This window comes from Phalacrocorax aristotelis, chromosome 19 (assembly GCF_949628215.1).
Source record: "Phalacrocorax aristotelis chromosome 19, bGulAri2.1, whole genome shotgun sequence".
NCBI classification, from domain to species: Eukaryota; Metazoa; Chordata; class Aves; order Suliformes; family Phalacrocoracidae; genus Phalacrocorax; species Phalacrocorax aristotelis.
The window spans coordinates 5249842-5269597 of NC_134294.1; the positions used below are offsets into that span (position 1 = coordinate 5249842).

At 42.8% G+C, this 19756-nt stretch overlaps 1 protein-coding gene across 5 annotated transcripts in view; it reads left to right on the forward strand.

Annotated features, from left to right (window-relative positions):
• RERE (arginine-glutamic acid dipeptide repeats) overlaps positions 1-19756 on the forward strand; it is a 254957-nt gene that overhangs the window by 222074 nt on the left and 13127 nt on the right. For 4 of the 5 annotated variants that reach the window (XM_075114260.1, XM_075114261.1, XM_075114262.1 and 1 more), the window contains 4 exons: positions 13748-13910; positions 16103-16195; positions 16949-17148; positions 18412-18573. In XM_075114260.1, coding sequence (XP_074970361.1) covers positions 13748-13910; positions 16103-16195; positions 16949-17148; positions 18412-18573 — 618 coding nt within the window. The remainder of the gene's footprint in view (positions 1-13747; positions 13911-16102; positions 16196-16948; positions 17149-18411; positions 18574-19756) is intronic. The other variant, XM_075114263.1, reaches the window with a different exon arrangement.

Consider the following 19756-nt stretch of genomic DNA (forward strand, 5'->3'; position numbering starts at 1 on the left):
GTAGAAGACCTCAGGAAGGCAGGTAGAGGCAATACAAGCCTAATACCTATGAAGAGGGAAATAAACCTGACTTCATTTACATGAGGGAATCAAGGTCTTCCTGGGTAGTGAAGTGAAACATAGAGAGAAGTGCTTCGGGGAAGCAGAAAGGCATATCTAGAATAAGCTTGTCAGACTCTTGTAAGGAAAATGTTTCGTAAGTGGCAGACTGGGTGTATAACAGGTCAGCGCCCTTGCTTGACAGGTTTCCTGGGGTCTGCACTTCTTTTTCCTCCGGCATAAGAATGCAGGGCCAGAACAGGCCTGGGGGGATTGCTGAATCTAAAGTTCTGTTGTCACAGGCAACCACCTCTCAAATCCCTTTCATGAACGGATCAAACTTCATATTAAAGCTCGTAAGGTCTATAGCCATTTGTTCTTTTGCCAATACTGCCCTTTTGCTTTAATGGCTCTTCTGTCTCCCTGGCAGATAGCTGCGTGCAGAGCTGCGATTCTGTATAATAGGTATTGTGCAGAGCCAGATAGATGAAGATGTCTTTTCTAATACTGCAGCTGCTTTATGTCATCTGGCGGGTCAGAATCTGAAATTTGCCCAACTTGTGAGAAATAGCTATGAGAAGGTTAGCTTGCCTGGTGGTGTGAAGCAGAGCTCTTGGGTTTTACTGCTGTCGCCGAGGTCTCTGGTTCCGAGTGGCAGTTGATTTTTGGGTTGATGAAAAATATTTATTGCCTTATATTCCTTGTTCCATCATACTTCTTTTCTCTCCTGCTCACATGGCTCTTCTATCAGGTTACCATCTCTGTAGTGGACGTGACAGAAAGGTGAAAATGAGCCCACTGTTTCATTGTGGTTGACAGTGTAATCCGAAATCAATGACATTTTAAGTTAGCACACTTCGTAAAATTAGCTGCAGCAGCCACATCGCCTGTCCTGACACCCCTGCTGTGGGTGTGGGCCATGTACAGGGAGGACAGGATTAACGGCAGCAGCCCCATTTCATCTCTGTAGCATGATTAGCAAGACCTCAGGAGTCAGAGCCTTAACTCGTGTCCCAAATTACCGGTGCCTTTTTTTCTTATCCCTAATTGCGAAGTGGGGATCGAATTTACTTTCAAAGGGAGTAGTTAGGATTAATGCTTGCTAGAGACACCAGGGCAGAACAGAACTGTAAAGAATTAGCAGTTTCTTTCACTTTTGAGCTCACTGTATAGGTATTACAGTAAGCTACAATGAATTGGTCTTTGTAATACTGCTTTACAACTCCTACCATTGTCTTTTAGTTAAATTTTGCTTGCTAAGGATTTTTTCCTGACAGAAAGAATTTGAGACTGGAGGGAAGCGACAATAACTGAGGGATAAGCAGCTTACGTGGCAGTTCTTTGGTGGTTTGGGGAGGTGGGGGGGGGTTGCTTGATGTCCTGCTTTAATATTCCTTTTTTCATACATTGCTCTGATAAACAGGAAAACACGGTACCCCTTGACCCTCCACACTTAATCTAGAAAATCTGCTGGTTTAGAGACGTGTTCTTGGAGAGCAGTAAAAGGGAAACAGCTGTTCAGGGATCAGATCTGAGAGAAACTAAATCTGTTTAAAATCAAGGCTTAATGACAGGGATGTCTGTCTGAGGGGTTTTGTTCTCAGGTTTGTTACTTTGTCCGTAACTCAGACTGAATAGTAGAGCAGGAGCCCATCCTCCTTAAACCTGTGTTTGTGTGGTGTGTGAGCGAAGTTTTCAGTGATAAGCCTGGTGGTACGAGTTTATTTGATACTCTCCAGGTGTAAAATGGATGGCTTTCTTCCTCCATCTGGCTTGTTCAGGTGTTGGACATCCTGTGACAGAGAATTTTTTTTATTAAGAGGTCAAATTCTAGCTGTCTTTAGCATGGAATCAGGGCTTTTGATAGTTCTTGTCGTGAAATAACCGTTTGTGAGGACTTTGAGGATAGCTACAATAAAAAAGGGATGGAAATTTTTTCTGCCTCCAGGTGACTGCATCTTCGCTTTCCTCATCAGCAGCAAGGATTATTTTACAAGTTTTGTTGCCTCCTGTGTAATTGTCAGCATTTTCTGAATGCTCTTGGTTTTAACATGGCTTTATAATAAACTATTAAATCTCAACAGCTCCCCTGTAGGTAGCGAGCTGCAAAGGGAGGAAGCTGTGTGTCGGCGAAGGTAATGCATACGTTTGACAAGGCAGGCTTTGTGTGATTCGTCACAGATGTATTTGGAGAAACCTAAAACATCTGTTACATTGAAATGCGGAATGCAGGTCACACGCAGACACGTCAGCAGCCTGCAGCGGTGCTGCTGGTGGGCAGGTTGCGTTGTTGGGGATTGTCTCAGAACTAAGTGGACCTTCAATTCTTATTTCTATATTTGAATAAAAGCAGTTACAGAATGTGACATTCGAGAAACAAATGGCTAATTCCTCACTTTTCAGCTCTTCTTGCCCTATTAAAACAGGAAAATCTGGTCAAACTCAGAATTTCCATTTGCTTATTTATTTGAGTTTTTTTGTTTCCTTGTTTGTATGGTATGTTACCTTCTCTGTGACCACTGCCTGCCCAGGAAAGAACTGGGGCTAGGGCTGCAGAGCAGTGTGAGTCATCTGTGTTCTTAATCTTGAAGGAAAACTGTGCTCTCCCAAGGAATAAGGGGAGAAAAAAAACCCATCTGACATCATGGGAGTGAGCTCCTACCGAGAATGACATCGGATTCCAGTAATAGAATATGGCGAGAATCAGAATTGTTTTGAAACCTGGTAATATAATATGTTCTGACTTCACCCGGGGAAGGCGTGAGACAGACAGTTTTCGTACAAGGAGACAAACAGAAGGACCAGCTATAATTAAAAGGAAGACAGTCCTCAGAGGCCCATAAAATGTCGTAGGATTTACACAGCTGATTTATTGCAAAGAAACTGCATCAACTTTAGGATTGGAACTTTCTCTCAGCCCATCCAAGGTGCCCCACAAGAGCTGAATAACATAGTCACTTTGACCCGAAGCACTTGCCCACAGACTAATCAATGACTTTTAAACGGGGGCTTAAAGGGTAGCTAGAAACTTCGTGTTGCATGTTAGAGACTCCAGTGTCGTCTTAGGCAAGTTGAGCCAGGAACTTGCATTGCAAGCTGTGAGCAGTTAACTGTTTGAAATAATCTTTTCAGATCAGTAAAATGGCATCCATCTTATCACTGTGTACGCTTCCAGCTGAGCAGAAGGGGAATTTGCTGATCTATGTAATGGTTGTCTGGTTTAGCTAATGAGGAGTATGAACGCGTGGGGGTGATTTTATTGCCCCTCCCCAATCTTCTAGTGAGAGAAAACCTTCCTAATTCTGATCTGCTCAAAGGCAGTGTTTTCTATCATCCCTTCAGTTATGCATCAGTGTCACTCCAGAGAGCCTGAGGCATCCAGCGGAGTGTTGCAGTAATGCAGAGTATTGATTCTAAGTGACAATTAACTGGAAGTGGTTTGTTTTAAATACCAACTCGCATTATTGCTGTGAAGTAGTTGACTAACAGAATGAATTAAGCTCACAATTACAACAAGGGAAATGTTTTGGTAAGTACAGTTTGATTCTATTTGTAAAATTGTCATAATGCAAAAAAAAAATTTTTTTTAAAGTAGTAAAACTTTTTAATAATTGGAAGCCTAATTTCAGTCGTGAAGAATTAGAAAACAAATTAGCATAAGTACACCTTACTGAAATGCAGGAGGATTAAGTTCCCTGCTGAATGGGAGAATCAAATTTTTAATACTTTGTTTAAACAAGAACTATGAATGTAGAAAATGCTGCTGTCTGTGTTTGTCGTGTCACTTCCTGCACACACATGGACATACACAAATTGGTCTTTAAATTAAATTAAAGTTGATGTGCAAACCGTAACAGAAGGTAGCCTAGTTGGGAACGAAATCACCAAAGTCTGTCAATATGTTTTGATTGGTTTGAATAGCTGATTGTACTTGATATAATTCTCAGCCCCTATATAAAATCCATAAAAGAGAGAAACTGCTGTGGTTAAAGGGATCTTTTTCATTTTCTGGCAGCCATTACATGCTGCCAGTACAAAAACATTTTTTTCTTAACAGTCCTCTCCCAAGCTCAGAAATGGATTTCCCCCCAGCCACTGTCATTCAATTATCACCTCAGGAAGTGCATAGATATAACTGATGATCCCTTTAAAACGTCCTGCGGTATTCCACTCCTCCCATCCTTCATTTTTCTTCTCGCTCCAGTCATTAAATGTAACATTGCCGATGTATATTTCATAGGGTGACCCTGACGGCTGTCGCTTTGAGGATGTACGGAGATAATAAGATTGTGCATGTAAAGAAGGGCAGATAAATAGAAGAATGTTTACAGGATGGAGTGTGGTAGTTTTAACTGCTTTATGGCTCGCTTCTCTGTCATATACACACCCACGTGAACCACCACTGATACCTTTGCTTTAAATAGTGAAAATGTGATGTATTACAGGCATTGAGGAAGATCATTGCAACGTAGCCAGTAGCAGTGAAACGGCTTTTTTTTGTCCCACGCCTGAACTCTAGCAATATGCAACCAAGAAACTTGATTATTGAGCTGCTACAAAAACAAAGTGCAGTTAAAGAGATAATGTGTCGGTGCTTGGCACCTTCATTGAGAAAATCCTATTCCTTGCATTGCGCTGCTAAATTCTCGACGTCGGCAGCATTGATGGAAAAGTGTACGCGAAGCGGGAAAGACATGGTCTGGTGCAGGCCATGGTAGAGCTCTGCTCTGAAAGCTTTTCTGAATACCTTGCATTTAATTCATCTGGGTATTTACCCCACTCCCCTTTTAGTCCTGGTGTGTGAGCTCCAACCTTGAGAACTTCCAGTTAACAAGAGACTGGCAGTGAACGATGTTGCGTGAAACAGCTGTGAACCCTAGGACTTTGATGTGGGTTGTACAACGGAATGAAAGAAGTGCTGGCTCAAGAAAACAGCAACTTCTCCCATCTTTGCAAAAGCATTTAATCTCCGTTCTTCAGAACTACGTTGTGCTTATTCACCTGGCCCACGTACATTTTGTTAAGGGTGCTTGGCATCATCTTTGGGCATCAAGATGTAAGTGAAAAGGGAAAAAGGCTGCATATTTGCATGTGCTATGGAGTGCAAATGGGTGTCGAGCAGTGGGGTGGAAGGAACCTGCAGCGAATGCAGCCTGAGCCTTGATAGGAAGAGATGCCCTGGCTCCACAGGGGCTAAATTACATTCTCCAGGCTCTGTCTGCATGAAGCAGTTCATACCTGTGCCAGGTGAAAACGTCCCATTGGTGCTGCAGAATTGGGCTCTGCTGGAACGGGAGACCCCTCTATGCTGCCGATCGGGCAGCCGTGCCTGAGCAAAGGCTGGCAGAGGTGTGTGGGAAGGCAGGAGGGAGAGGGTAAGCTTAGGATGGGAAGGGGAAAAAAAGTTAAATTATTAGAGTTAAAAGTGGTCAAGCAAATCAGGATTTCTGACCTCAGAAATTTTAGTAATGTAAGTTGCAAAAGAGAACTGAGTAGAAAATAAATCCTTGACAAATGTGTATATGGCAAGCAGGTTCTTAACTCTTTCACTATTTTGATAACCTCTTAACTGGTCAAGCGCCGGAGATCCCTGTGGGGCGTACCTGGTGACAGTGGCCGTGGTTATGCGGTCCTGGAGAACTAGAACTGACACTATTAAAGATAGGCTCTAATAATTAATAATGGATGCAGCCAACAGTCTGTGAGTTCCTATGGGGATTAGGAACTCTGTTGATTAACAAAGAGGAGTCTCTGGAGGAAGAAGCCTTAATTACAAAAGCTCTCTTTTCATTCTGGCATGACGTACAGCTAGAGAGAGGGTCAGCAGCTTTTAACTGTGGCTGAGGCTTAAAACAATGCACTAGCGTGCGATGCCTTTGTTTTTGCAGGACTGTTAAAGCTGGTATTTAAATCCCTAAAAAAAGAAAAAATAATTGTTTGAAAAGGACAGATAGCGAGGGTAAGTTCCATAATATGCTAATTGTCTTACTTCTTACCGGTATATGCAGCTTTAATTACAAACACTGGAAAAAGCTAGCAAATGAGCTACATAAAAATTGTGAGTTAGATGTAGTACAGAGACATGTTATTGATGTTTTTTTCAGGCTATGGACTCTAACTTAGATTTCTCTGGTTTGCTAAAACCATACAATTAAGTGGTAGGAGTGAAACAAGAATATCCAGTTGAAAGACAAAGCAGCTTCTGTTGAGGGCAAAAGGAAGGCTGAACTGCTGAGGAACAGTCAGCCAGTACTGTGCTTAATAAGGATGGATAAGCCTATACAGTAGGCCTGGCTTTGAGTTATGAAGGAATTTTAGAGCCTGGCTGTTGCTGATGGAGCTGTTCACCGAGTTTGAGGTTAATCGGTACGATTGTACTTCTCGCACAGGATTGATCTTGGCCAATTTATAAATCTTCTGTCTCTTTGTTTCTATACGCTATAAAACTTCAAAAGGATGTGCTGAGACTTCGTTTGTAAATACTTCATCAAATGGGAGATGCTGTACAATGGTTGTTACTCTGTTACTGCAGATAAATGTTTGTTTCAAGTGAGAGGTTATTTACATCCCATCTTGTGTATTTCTTTCCTTTTTCTCTCCCTGCTTTGCAGTCCCTGTTCACTGACTCTTTTCTGCTAGCGATTCCATTACTCCTTGCGTCTCTTGCCACTTCCAGTTCCCACGCGTAATTGTTTTGTAAGAGTTGGGTTTAGTTTGCACTCACTTGTTATACTGATTTTTTTTGTTTCAATTATTTGTGAAGGAGAGCAAATATATTCTCTTCAGAGAATTACAAAAGTGATCTGCGTGTTTAGGTAACATGAAAAATGAAATTAATCTAGTCTCTTCACTGCTTGGGGAACTTTAGAGTGAAATTTTGATGTTCCAAACTTGCTTCAGCACTATCAGGAGTGACACAGTTCTCTACTGACCTGTTGTATCATAGGCCTGGGTCAGCTATCTAAACAAAAGCATAATTTGTAGGAGATAGAAGCTCACTCCTCATCTGGTCTGCAGAGGACTAAGCAGGATAGCAGTGCTCATTTAACAGAAACAATTAGAAAGCATAAAGCTGTATCTGATTGCAGGTTTTTTCCACAACAAAATGAAATCCAGAAAATACAGATGGAGCCTGGGCTGGGTTCCCAGGAAATTCTGTGACTGTTCCTGTATTCGGTGTAAATTGGCAGCATAAAAAAACAAGGAGTTAGCCTGGGTTTCTTATATACCTATTTCTTTTGATTCCCACCTGGCCAGCCTGTTTCGCCAGGAGTTTCAAACAAAAAGTGAAACCAGCCAGCTTACCTTGCTGGTTGCAGAACACGGAAACGGAGTCTTAGGACAGCCAATCTTCTCCTAACATTATAGGTAGAGTTCTTAGCAGTGACCAGGGAGAGAAGGCTGTGTTGCTATCCAGAAGATAATAAATGGCTAGAGGAACTGCTAGATAAATGCCTATACTTCTAAAATATGCTAGAGAACAGAGAGACCTGCACGATATTCCTCAGAGAGCGTCCCACAGTTTTTAATGTGTTTTTTGTAGTGTTAGTAAAAATATTGCTTGGTTTTTTAAAAGCCTCTCTTAAAATTTCAGTAATGTTTTAGGTTATGCAGTATTCCTGTGCACCCAAGGTGGACATTAATCAGGGCTGCTGAACAAGCTGCTGAGACTTATTGCTTAATTAGAGCATATGCAAACCTATTTGTCAGAGTTGGCAGAGGCATGTAGACCAAGCTTAAAATTGTAAAAATGCCTAGGTTCAACTCTTCTGAGCTGCACACAGCTGTTCTTTTTCTTCCCTGCTGCATTTTTTCAATACTTCAACTTGTTCAGACCAAGACAGGTGTTCCACATTTTCTCTATCTAGATATAGGCTCATAATGAGAAATATGCATGCAGTGCTCTCCCCTCACCATCTTGTTTCTACCTTGACATGGCAGGCGGGGCTGCTCGGGAGGTCAGAGGGGTTTTGTGTGGTTGGGCTAGCCCGTTGGCGTACATTTGTGCCTCTTGCGTTAGCAGCTTTTGGGTGTGTGCGTGGTGTAAGGGACCGATACCTTCAATTTTGTCTCCCAGTGTATGGCAGTATTCTGTGTGGTTCTGTAGAGTCTGAGGAAGGGACCTGGAGATGACAGACAGCGGTTTGCTGGCCTGTACCGAACGAAGGTGTGGACTAGAAGATCCCATTGTGCCAAACTGTGCATGTGCAGCCTGTTTTCTTGATGTGCCCCTTGGCATGCAGGCGTTTGAGCAGGTGTTGTCACCGAGGCTCTTAAAGCCAGGGGACTTGGTGAAGGAGGCGGGCGCTGGAGACAGTGTTCTTACCACAGGACGTTAGTAATAGGCAGCATTAGCTAAATTGAGTTGACTTAATAAAATCTTGATGCGTTCCAGAAAGATTGTGAATTCATTAAGGCCACAGCTGGACAATCTGTTCCCCCCTGTTCTGCCATGACTAGTTTATGGCCATTGAAGAGAGTTGTCATTTACCTTTTCTGTTTAATTACTGTAAAGCTATTCCCCCTGCCTCCCAACTCCTTCCCCCCCGCGGCTGGCAGAGCTAGGCTCTGGGGAAATTAAACAGCAATTATTATGTTTGCTCACTCTGTTATAGCATAACAGATACTTGAAGGTAAGTTGATGTGTTTGCGTGATTGGCTTCCATAGGAGCAGTGTCTGTGCAGCAGGGCTGTCAAAACCTCTCAAATGCAGAAATGCATACGCAGTGTTAATCCTTTGTTTACCTAAGGCAAGACTAAACACAAACAGGGGGCGCAGCTTGTATTGTATATTTTACATTTGAAAGCTACTGATAAGAAGTGAGAAACCAGGGCATGTAGCACTCGCCGGTGCTCTCGTGAGGCTGTTACAGGTATGGAAGAGTTAGGAAGGCCTGCCCTGGTGTGTTGTGTTGTGCCTTGGAGAGCTTGATTGAGCTGCAGAAAAATATGGGTGAGAGCAGTGGGTGGAAATGGTGGGAGAGGTAAGGGAAAGGGGCCACATGACAAGGAAGCAATCTTCTAATAAAGGCAGGTGGCCTGTGCAGTGCAAGCAGGAGTGCTGGCTTAAGGAGGATGTGGGCTGTTGGGCGCATGAAGACTCTTTTCAGCCCTGCCTCCAGAGCTGAACTGCAGAGAAAGTCTCACTGCTGCATCCTCATGGATCTGAACCCTTTCTTTCTCGTTAAAAATAATCCCTAGAACAGAGCTTAAAAGGAGATGACGCGTGACTTTTTTCCTATGTACCTACAACATGAGGTATAATGGCCTTGGCAGGAGAAGGTAAGAGATTTGAGGAGTTGTGAGCTCCAGATGTATTTCAGAATTGATGAAAGCTCAACGATGGTTTTTAGTGAAGAACATATCCCCTGTCGTGTGAAACTTCAGTCACGGGAACGTAGATGTTCTCGAGAAGAGGTGGCATTAAAAGCCTGAACAATGCTTTTTATTTTGCTTTGATCGCCCCAATTGCTTGGGACAGTTAATCAGATGTTAACATAGAAAAACGGAGTTGTGTTTGCAGAAGAGGGAGGTGTTGCATCAAGCGAGGTGAGGCTGTTACTGTGAACAGCTAAGTGGATCGGGGGAGAAATGAATCTTTTCCCCACACTGATGGAAAAACCTGTTTCTTGATGGACTCGATCTGGGAGGGCACTAATAGCACCTTTCTTGGATGTGGCACAGAACGAGAATTAGAACTGCTCATTGGAGGGGCGGTCTTGGAGTAGACTTGTGGGCATTTTATTGGGACTTCCCTTCTAATATACTGGACTTACTGGTAGGTGATAGAAATGGATAATTGGATCAGAAACATCAGTACCTGGGGGGCTGAGAGATAGGGGGGTGGATTTCAGGGACAGGAAGGAGCCCATTAACAGTTCTGGTGAAAGAAGGAGCGACTTGGATGTGGAAGCCCTTCCTGCTGGACAGTTGCCTCAAAATACTGGCTATATTACCACCAAACATCTCGAATCTTCCGACTGCTCTTATTCATTAGGCTGGGAGCTATGCTGGAGAATGGGTTTGCGTGTGCTATGGGGGGCTGCTTCACTGAACACTCATGTTTCTCATTTGCTTATGCATTATGGGTCATCCATGTATGTGCAGCCATATGAGATTTTTGCTACTTTGTGTTGGAAGCGGTGATAAACTGGGCCATGCATCGCTTAAGTCACCAGTTCATTGTGAGGCTTCATAGTGGTGTTAGTGCCTGTTCTATTGCTGGTCTCAGAGCTTGATTAAACAGGAGCATGTTACTGGGTGCAGGGAAGAGAAGAGGGTGGCAGAAGCGGTTGGATGGTGCTTATGGCAAAAGGAGGCAGTCTCCTAAAGTCTGTGCACTTCAGGCCACTAAACTGGATTAGAGTGTGATGAGAAAGGTCACAGTTTCATGGAGCAGCTTCGGCCCTCCTTGAACTTGGCTTGCAGGCCGTGAGTTTCTCTTCCACCATCAGCCAGAGGCCTCACCACAGGTAGCAGTTGCTTCAGTGGTTTCACCCCTTCCTTAACTTATCTCTGAAGTTTGGAAATGAGGGGGATGTCTCTTAAGTTGAACGAGTGTAATGGTGCAATGAAGGATGGTTCAGTCTGCTTTATTTTGTGTGATTTTAGTGTGTATGTTGCTAGCAATACCCAGTTCCTGGCACAAAAACCTTCAAAGGAGGCGAACAATATATTTGGAGGTTGTTAGGTTAGGGCTATTCCCCTGGGTGTAGACCTGCTACGCAGAAAATCAGATTCGCAGCAGCTGCTCTCAGCCCTCCCCCAGTGAACAAGGACCAGACTGTCTCAGTTCATCATGCTGTTCGCAATTATAGTACTGAGACGTAGGATGTGTTGACTGCGAGACCTTGTGGCGAGGTGAGGTGAGATCGCCAGGAACAAAATGATCATTACAGGCCACTCATGTCAGCAGCGTTTATGCTTTGCTGTTTGCTTGCAAGCAAAAACAGCAGCTAATTTGCAAGGCTGCCTTTTGTAAAAGGGCCTTTTGATCAATGCTTGCCTGTGTTAATGTTTCAGTAGGCTATTGATTTCTGCAACAGCTTTTGTTCCCTGAATTTATGTGCCATGGGTTTCGGCAGCGCACACTCTGCATGTTTGATTAAAGTTCATTTGACTTCACTTGCAGTGAAGCTGGAAGCTGTTTTTACTCCCTGTTTGTAGAACCAAAGCTTTCCCACTTATTCCTTTGTGCTCAAGCCTTTGCCACCCATGCAGTCACCAGTGTATGCCGTTTCTAATCCTTCCAGACTCACTCCACTCCAGCGTTTAATCCCTTAGGTAGACAGTATAATATTAGATAGCTAGGCAGTTAATAAGACCTGGCGTGGAATCCTTCCAGTGTAGTACATGTCTAACCAGTGTATATGTATGTAACGTTAACGTTCTCTGCGTATGCTTCCTCTCTGACTTCTTCGTCTGTGTCAGAAAGTTGAGTCATTTACTGAGTCATGTAGCTGTGCAGTCTGACGATGAATTCAAGGTACAGAATATTCTCTAGTCCTTTAATATATCCAGATTTCATAGATGGGGTAAAACTAGGTGTTGAATAAACCTCTATTTCATCTTTATCTGCGTGCCGTTGTGACTGCGGTGTTGGGAGGGTCTCAGGAAGAGGAGATAAATATACACCATTTCTTTAAAAGTTTGGTTTATGATGTAGTGTGTGCATAAGTTGTTAAACTTCCCTTGGGACCTGATGGGTTTGCGATGTGTAAACAAAGCTCAGATAGGTTCCCATTTCCTATTTTATGGTAGGAGGAAAACAGATTGGTTTGCGCTCGGCTGTTGCTATACGTCAGAGGACACATTAATTCACTGACATAAAGACATGGGATTTACTGGCTTGCTCCTTGGTGCTGACACGTCAGATTTGATATAAATGGATTTATAGGTAAAATGTGGCTATGGTTTCATTTGCAGGAGACTTTCTACCTCTGAAAAGCACTGCATAAGCTTTCCCGCAGCGCTTCCTCTGCCTCCTGGCACGGGTCATATCCTCCATTTGACAAACAGTTGCGCTGGGTGGACTTTGAGCCCACTTAATGGACGCAGAGTAAAATGGTATTTCTAAAGCAAACATGTACAGTTGAACATGCAGGAGCAGAGCAGGGTACTGGGTGTCAGAACCCTGTGTTCTTCCCAGACCTGACATAGCTTGAATGCTCATCGCCAGCCTGTGCCCATATTAGTGGTAGATTCTCTTCAGGAAAGATATATCTATTTCTTTTTTTTTTTTAGTGGGACTTTTGTCCTTCAGAATCAACGATTGTAGGTAACGATTAATTTTGCTCACTTAATCCTTCCTCCTCCTGACAAGCATCACTCTGAATACAGTTTGGTGTGAATATTGTTTGGGTCTGTGGTGGAGATCAGTAGCATCAATCCCAGCTGATAGCAGTGCAGATCAAAAATGCATCTATTTTGTCTGTCGCCAAAATCAAAGTTGTGGTTGTGTTCTTCTGGTGTTTCTATTTTTAAATTAGGCATTGGTAAAATTCCTAAGTGTCTTGAATGTCAGCAGTTAATGTCTAGAACAACATCCTCCTTTTGTCTTTCAAGTGTTTCAGTGGTACAGATGTTGGTTGTGGCTGTAATTGCTTGTTTGAGGCCCTTGGGAGAGTTTGGATTAAGGGTGTGTCTTTATTAGAGTTAACTTGAGTGATCTGCCCCGAGTACAGGCTGCAGGATTTCCCCACAGAGGGAGCGGGCTGAGGTTATGTTATTTGATCACATAAAATGCAGTTCAAAGAAACTCTTTTTGTGGGCAATTCAGGTATGTTTGTTCTGATGTTGATTTTTCAAGGGGTTGGTTAGAACTTCTCGGTTTTTCTCTTGCAACTTGAAAGAAACAACACCTTTTACCTTAGAGGCAGACAAGTCGCCAGGAAATGATGGGTTTCAAAGTAAGAGAAGAGATTAAAACCACATGCTGTTCTTTCGTTCGGCATTACATCCGCTAGTTTGAACGGCAGCTGCTCCAGTTTTTGAACGTAAGCCAGATTCATTATGCTGTGAAATTATCGCTCATTTCTCTAGGTGTGCTCTTTTAACTGCTTAATTAATTTAGATGTGGGCATATATATTCAAATTAAAACACGATTTACTGTAGTAGGGTTGAGTTATGGTTATAGACTTCTTATTGAACACATTTTTATTCTAACTTGCAGCTTCTTAAACAGGAATACTTAAAAATATCTGTAGGTTGACAGTATGGCAGTATCTGTTTGAATTGATCCTTACTCTTTCTGTAAACACCAGAGAATTCTTAGCAGTCATCAGTTATTTGTTCTGACAACTCACTGAAAGGTGGTCCCTCTCCGGATGCGGTGCCTCCTGAGCTGTGCAGAGGTGTCAACAGGATGCTGACAGCAAGGCAAGGGCACCCCCTTCCGAACTGCGGAGACCGGCAGTGCCAGCAGCGTCCAGGTGGAAGCTGGGTTCTTACCACCCAACCTCCTTTCTTTTCTAGAGGAGGAGAGGAGAGAGAAGGCATTTGCTTCTGTTCCTCCCCTGCAAAAGCAAACAAAAAATAATGAGGATTTTTTTTTTCTGTCTTATCTAAAGAATTCTTTTGTCTGGCTGAAAAGCGTCATGCAGCTTCCTACAAAAATCCACGTGCACGCATACAGAGAGCAAAAGGGAGGAAAAAAGCTGACAAGTCAGATTTGCATGCCCCTCTAACATACTCCTTCTGTATTTGCAGGGAGAACTAATCACCTTCTATTACTATTGGAAGAAAACCCCTGAAGCAGCAAGTTCTCGAGCCCACCGTAGGCATCGAAGACAGGCTGTGTTTCGGAGAATTAAAACTCGAACTGCTTCCACTCCAGTCAACACTCCCTCCAGGCCCCCCTCCAGTGAATTCTGTAAGTGGAAGCTAAAAGCAACGCATTTATCTCTGTTTAGATTCAGGGAGCAACAGTAATGTAATGGTGCTGTACCTTCAAGTGAATGAAGCAAGGAAATGGAGTTCAGGCAGTTGCCCTCTCCTGTTCCTGTACCATTATGCTGGAATGTGGTAGGCGTCTTTGATCACCAAGTGCTTTGTGCAGTTCTTAAACATAAAAGCATCCTGTAAGGATGGAAACATTGCCCTGGTACTGAATTTCCCTACTCTTTTCTTGGTTTTGTGTTGTATTTTCTCCAGGCTTATTACAGTAATGGGAATTAGAAAATGCAAAAAGAAGGAAGTCCTTCATCCCTTTGGAAGGAAGTCCCTTTCATCCTTACCCATACCTTCTGCTTGATCTCAGACGGTGTGCTGCAGCCAGCACCGTTGTATCTTAACGCATCTTGGAAGAACTTTGCTCTTGACTGAGGCAGAAGTGTCTAAGCAAAGAATAATTACCCAAGCCAGTGAAGGGTACTGCATTGCTGCAAGGGGTTATGATTAGGAATGCCCATATGGTTATATAAACTTTTATCCTTATGTAAAAGGCTTATGTTACTCTGTGAGTTTTAAGTCTTTCCATGTACTAAACCCGGCACATCTCACATGCCTTCTAAGGAGAAGGGACTGTGTGGAAGGCAGAAATTGGCAGAATCTTGTTAATATGGGGAAGGTAGAGGATGTGGTGAGCAGGCAGAACAGAGAATTCTGGAGAGGGTAGTAAGAAAGGGCTATTAGCTTCTCCTTGCTGAAATTGATAGGACTTACTGCTGATTTCTGTGTACACAAGAAGTGAGGATCTTGACTCGACAGCTCAATCCAAGGTGCCCTCAACACTTTGGAGCGCACGTGGCTGGAAGGACCCATCCATATGGATCCGATTGCAGGATGAGAATAAAAATCAATTTACTAAAAAGAAAGCGAGTTTTAGCCTGGTGTCAGTTTTGCAGTCAGGGTTTAAACACCTGCAAGAATTAATGTAGAAATTATGCTAGTGTCCTGTGTTAATTTGAAGGGTAATGAGTTGATGACAAACGCTAGTGGCAAGTACTGTGGAATCCCTCCCTCTCTATAACCTGCATGTATTGCAAAGTATTGTCTTGGAACCTTTAGAAAAACAGCATTCTTGCATCGAGGACTTCTTTTCTAATTAAAGAAATGAACAAAAGAAGCCACAGGGCTTTCTGCTCGCGGCAAATTATAGACCTGTTATGTTGTGAATATATAATGGCGGTGCTAGAGAAATGCAGTACTCTCAGTAGAACAGATTTACTCCTGAGTTGTTTTAGGAGATGAGGGTAAGATACAGTTTTTGTGATGTCTGCAGATTTTCAGTGGTTTAGATGGTGCATTTTAGCTCGCAGCCTTGTAATCGGCTGGTTTGCTATATACTGTTTGCCACAAAGCAAAGTGACCCTTTCCATATTCTCCACTTCTTCGAAACATGACATTCTTGAAATGTAAGTTTGCCACAGGTTAAAACTCTTATGGAGGCTTGCAGTAAGAATTGGAAAGCTGGTAGTATCTTTGTAGTACCTCTCATCCAAAAGAAAAACAAGTTGTTTTTCAAACAGGTGTGTGATACGCAAGCATTGCTTCTTCCACCCACAAAACATCTCTAGCTCTTGGGTTAAATATAGCCACTGTCTAACAGGGCATAGCAGCAGTCCCCAGCTGGTTTAGAAGATAACATCTAGAAACAAAATAAAAACCACCACAGTATCTGGCCATGGAATCTAGTAAAGTGGGATTTAGGTATAGAATATTTGATTTTTTAAGTTTGACCAGGTTCTAGAGATATAAATACCCTTTCTCTTGAAAATCGTGCTTTTGGAACACAGCCTCTTTAACTAAGCATGAACAGTATTGGAATGGCAGCTTAATTGGAAGAGTATCATGTACTGAATCAAAAGTTCTGTGAATTGAATCACTTGTTGCATTCCTGGAATCCTCCTTTAATCCGTAGGCTGATCAGGTCTGGCCTTGCTTAGTTTGCAAAATCAGAAATAATGGCCATCCAAGGCAAGGTGATTGTAGGAAGTCACAAAGTTTATGCGAGAACTAGTTGTTATTAACTGTTATTTTAGCCAAGTAGGAGGAAATAGAAAATCCTGCTGAGTTTTTTCTTTTCCATTTTCCTCTTCTTTCCCTTGTTCTTTACTTATTCAGTGGACTTGAGCTCGGCCAGTGAAGATGACTTTGACAGCGAGGACAGTGAACAGGAACTGAAAGGCTACGCCTGCCGTCACTGCTTCACAACCAGTATGCACCTGATCCATTGCTGTATTTCTCTCCCTTCTGCTACTGCCTATTTAATGCAGGTTCATTCAAGCAGTTTGTGTGCATGTACAGCTGTTCAAAAAAAATGTGGCGTTGAATCAGGTAAAACACGCAGCGTTCCTAGCAGAGTTAATCATGCTTCACCATTGCAAATTAATACCGCAGTGACTAAGGAGACTCCTGAGAGGTAGACATTTATACAGGGAAAAAATCTACATAATCCGTAATCTGTATAATCCATTTGTGATGTAGCAAAACAGTATTGGACTGTGACTGTCACACATGAAACTTCTTTATGCTGCACCAAATCTGCTCTGCAGCAGCCTCGTTCCTCTAGGTATTCCACAAGGCTGTCTGATATTTGGGCGTATGCATGGCATGCAATTCTGAGCCCCAAAATAGGGGAGGGAAGGAAATGAGAAGTTCATAGCACACTCAGCTTCAAGAAACCACACCTTTGGAGAAGAATAGCTGCCTGGCAGCTCCCAGGTGGAGCAGATAAGGCTTCCTCCTTTGTTTTCAAAGCTGTAGTTGCTTAAGTAAACAAATAGTTTGTAAACTAAAGATGTGCCCTGGAACAGGACAGAGTTTTCTAGAAATTTCTCCAACTTTGTTGCCTGTAGGAAAGCAGCTACTTTTCTAGTTGTTGTGTGCTTTTTTTTAATAACGCAATGTGTGTGTGCTGAGTACCTGGTACAGCGCGTATTTCTAAGCTGTTGCTTTTCCCACCCCAAGCCTCCAAGGACTGGCACCACGGCGGTCGAGAAAACATTTTACTGTGCACTGATTGTCGCATTCACTTCAAAAAATACGGAGAGCTGCCACCCATTGAGAAGCCTGTAGACCCTCCACCCTTTATGTTTAAGCCTGTCAAAGAGGAAGATGATGGACTTAGTGGAAAGCATAGCATGAGGACAAGGCGGAGTCGAGGCTCGGTAGGCTTAACACTCTTGCATTGCAGCTTCTTCTGTAAAGACAAGGTGTTGTCTGGAAAAAGGTCGTCAAACTTCTACCTTAACACTTTCCCCATCTTGCTTGCCTGCTGTGGTATGTGCCTGCTGCTGCATTTGTGTGAGCAAGTGTGAGGGTTGCTGAGGTTGAGGCTGTCTTTGGGAAAAGGAGCTGAAATGTCTCTTCTGCAAGTTCTGGTCAAACTTGTTATTTTTGTGTTTTCAATGACTGGCAGTGGGCTGCCAGCATAAGGGGCACTTGACCAGTGTATCATCACAGATTTTGTACTAGTATGTATCCTTCTTCCAGCTGGATCCTGCCAGAGGTAAGCCCTTGGGCTTATTTTAAAGGAAGAGTATTAAAAAATGAAATGCTATTCATGTGGTCTCCTGATATTACTGGAGTTAAAAATCTCCTCCCTACAGAAAACTGTAGTTTGCGCCTCTGGTCAGTGTGCTCTGCCCAGAGTTTTTACTTGGGGTGAATGGCCATGGGCCTTACTGTGCACAAGTCACCTGGGAGAACTCTGACAGCAGTTCTGGTTCATTTGATGTTTGGTTTGGGTTTTGGCTGACAGAAAGCAGCAGATATATTTCTTTTCCTTGCCCTCCCCTCTCCATCTTTCTGATCATGATGATATGACCATTGCTTCTAAATATCTTGTGAGGCTACTGTCAGGTAAGGTTGGCTTCATTGTTTTTAATGGTATCCAGTCATCCAAAACACTGCTGAACAGGGAGGGAAACAGCACTAGTTATTGAAATATACTCTACTGTGATTCCTTATTGCATGGCAGGAGCACATTGAAGTTACGGCTTTAGAAACCGGTCTTGGTTGCTTGAATGCCAACAGACTTTTTTTTAAAAGAACATGAGGCTCCCCTCCTACCTCACTGAGTGTGTACACACGCTTACAAAAATGCGTGTGACTTATGACGAAAATTTAGCATGCAAACAGCAGCAGCTTTGGAACATCTTTCTAATGTTGTCACTTCTAGCAGCCACTACTAAGTAAAATAATCAGCCCTTAATGTTTTTGAGAAGACAAATTAAGGATTTGCCTCCTTTTGCTTTTAAGTCCAGATGACCTTTGAAGGAAAAACTGTTAGAATGTTAAATGCTCTTGATAGTTCATTTTTCAAGCTCTTAGCAGGAGCGTCCATCCATACCCCTGATGTAAGGCAGAAGAAAGCAGAGAGGTTGGACAAATGCTGACTTTGATACACTTTTATTTCTGTTAACAACTAGATGTCTACACTACGTAGTGGTCGTAAAAAGCAGCCAGCCAGCCCTGATGGTAGAGCATCACCTATTAACGAAGACATCCGTTCCAGTGGCCGCAACTCCCCTAGCGCTGCCAGCACCTCCAGTAATGACAGCAAAGCAGATTCGGTGAAGAAGTCTACCAAGGTAAAATTTTCCCATTCTTTTGTGTTAGGACTGGACACCTGAGGCCTCTTCAGTCAGCCAAATGAGATGCAGATTCTAGGAGGCCAGGGAAACTCTCGGTGATCTAGAAATTCCTACTTGTGCGGATAAGCAAAAAATGTAATGGTGCCTCTGACTGATGCTTCGTTCCTGTACATAAGGATGTGTAGTGGTAGGAACCATTAAAGTATCCCCAAATAACCTTGCTGCCCTCATGATAAATTAATCCTTCAATTTCAGATGCAAATGCAAGCATTAGGCTCATGGAAGTAATACAGATCAGAAATGCTATATTTGAGACAAGCAGACAGTTCTGGGGATTTTTTTTTTTTAAAGCAGTACTTAATCTTTGTTTACCAAGGCATAGGAATATGTAGTGATTGAGACTACTTCTGTTACTTTTTTTTCTGTATGTACATTTGATTTTTCAGAGCAAGCTGACAGTTTAGTCTGTTTAAATGAGTAAGTGCCTTTCTAAGAGAGTACTGAAGAAACAAAGCCAGGTGAAGCAAGAAGGCTTGCCATTAAGCAGTGTAAATTGAAAAGTAGCAAGTAAAAAATAAATATGTTTTTAAAAAAAGCTAAAACTGGAGTGTGGAGCGAGTTTTCACATGATAAAACTGAGAACTTAGCAAAATTTGAATTTAGGTTAGGTAATTATGTGATATGTAAAGCTGTTCCAGGCCATGAGAGAAGGTAGTAATCTTGTAATAGCTACTCACTGTTAGCCCTATATTTGAGGGGTTAGAAAAATATCCCTCTCAAAATATCAGGAGTAAAGCAAGACTTTCATGTAGTAGAAAGAGGCTTATCCCATGCCTGTCTACTGCAGAAATTCTTGCTCCATCCTCTGTTTACAACTGGCATTGGTCTCCATCAGAAGAGCGTACTGGGCCAGTTGGTCTGGTATGAGTCCTGATGGATGTGATTCTTTCTGTACAGCTGAAGGTGGAAAGAAAACTGCTTTGTTTAAAATACTCCTTCACTTTCAAAGCTTGAGACCGCCTCTGCATGATGAGGAATACTTTGCTCCTTTTTCCTACTAGCTTGTGTCAGAAATGTGTGCAGACTGCCCTTTGGGTTTCTGTCTGCAGAAGTAAAATCGCCATCTGTTTTGGGTTCTGTCTTAAATCTGACCTCCAGAGGGAGTGGCTAGAGCATTCTG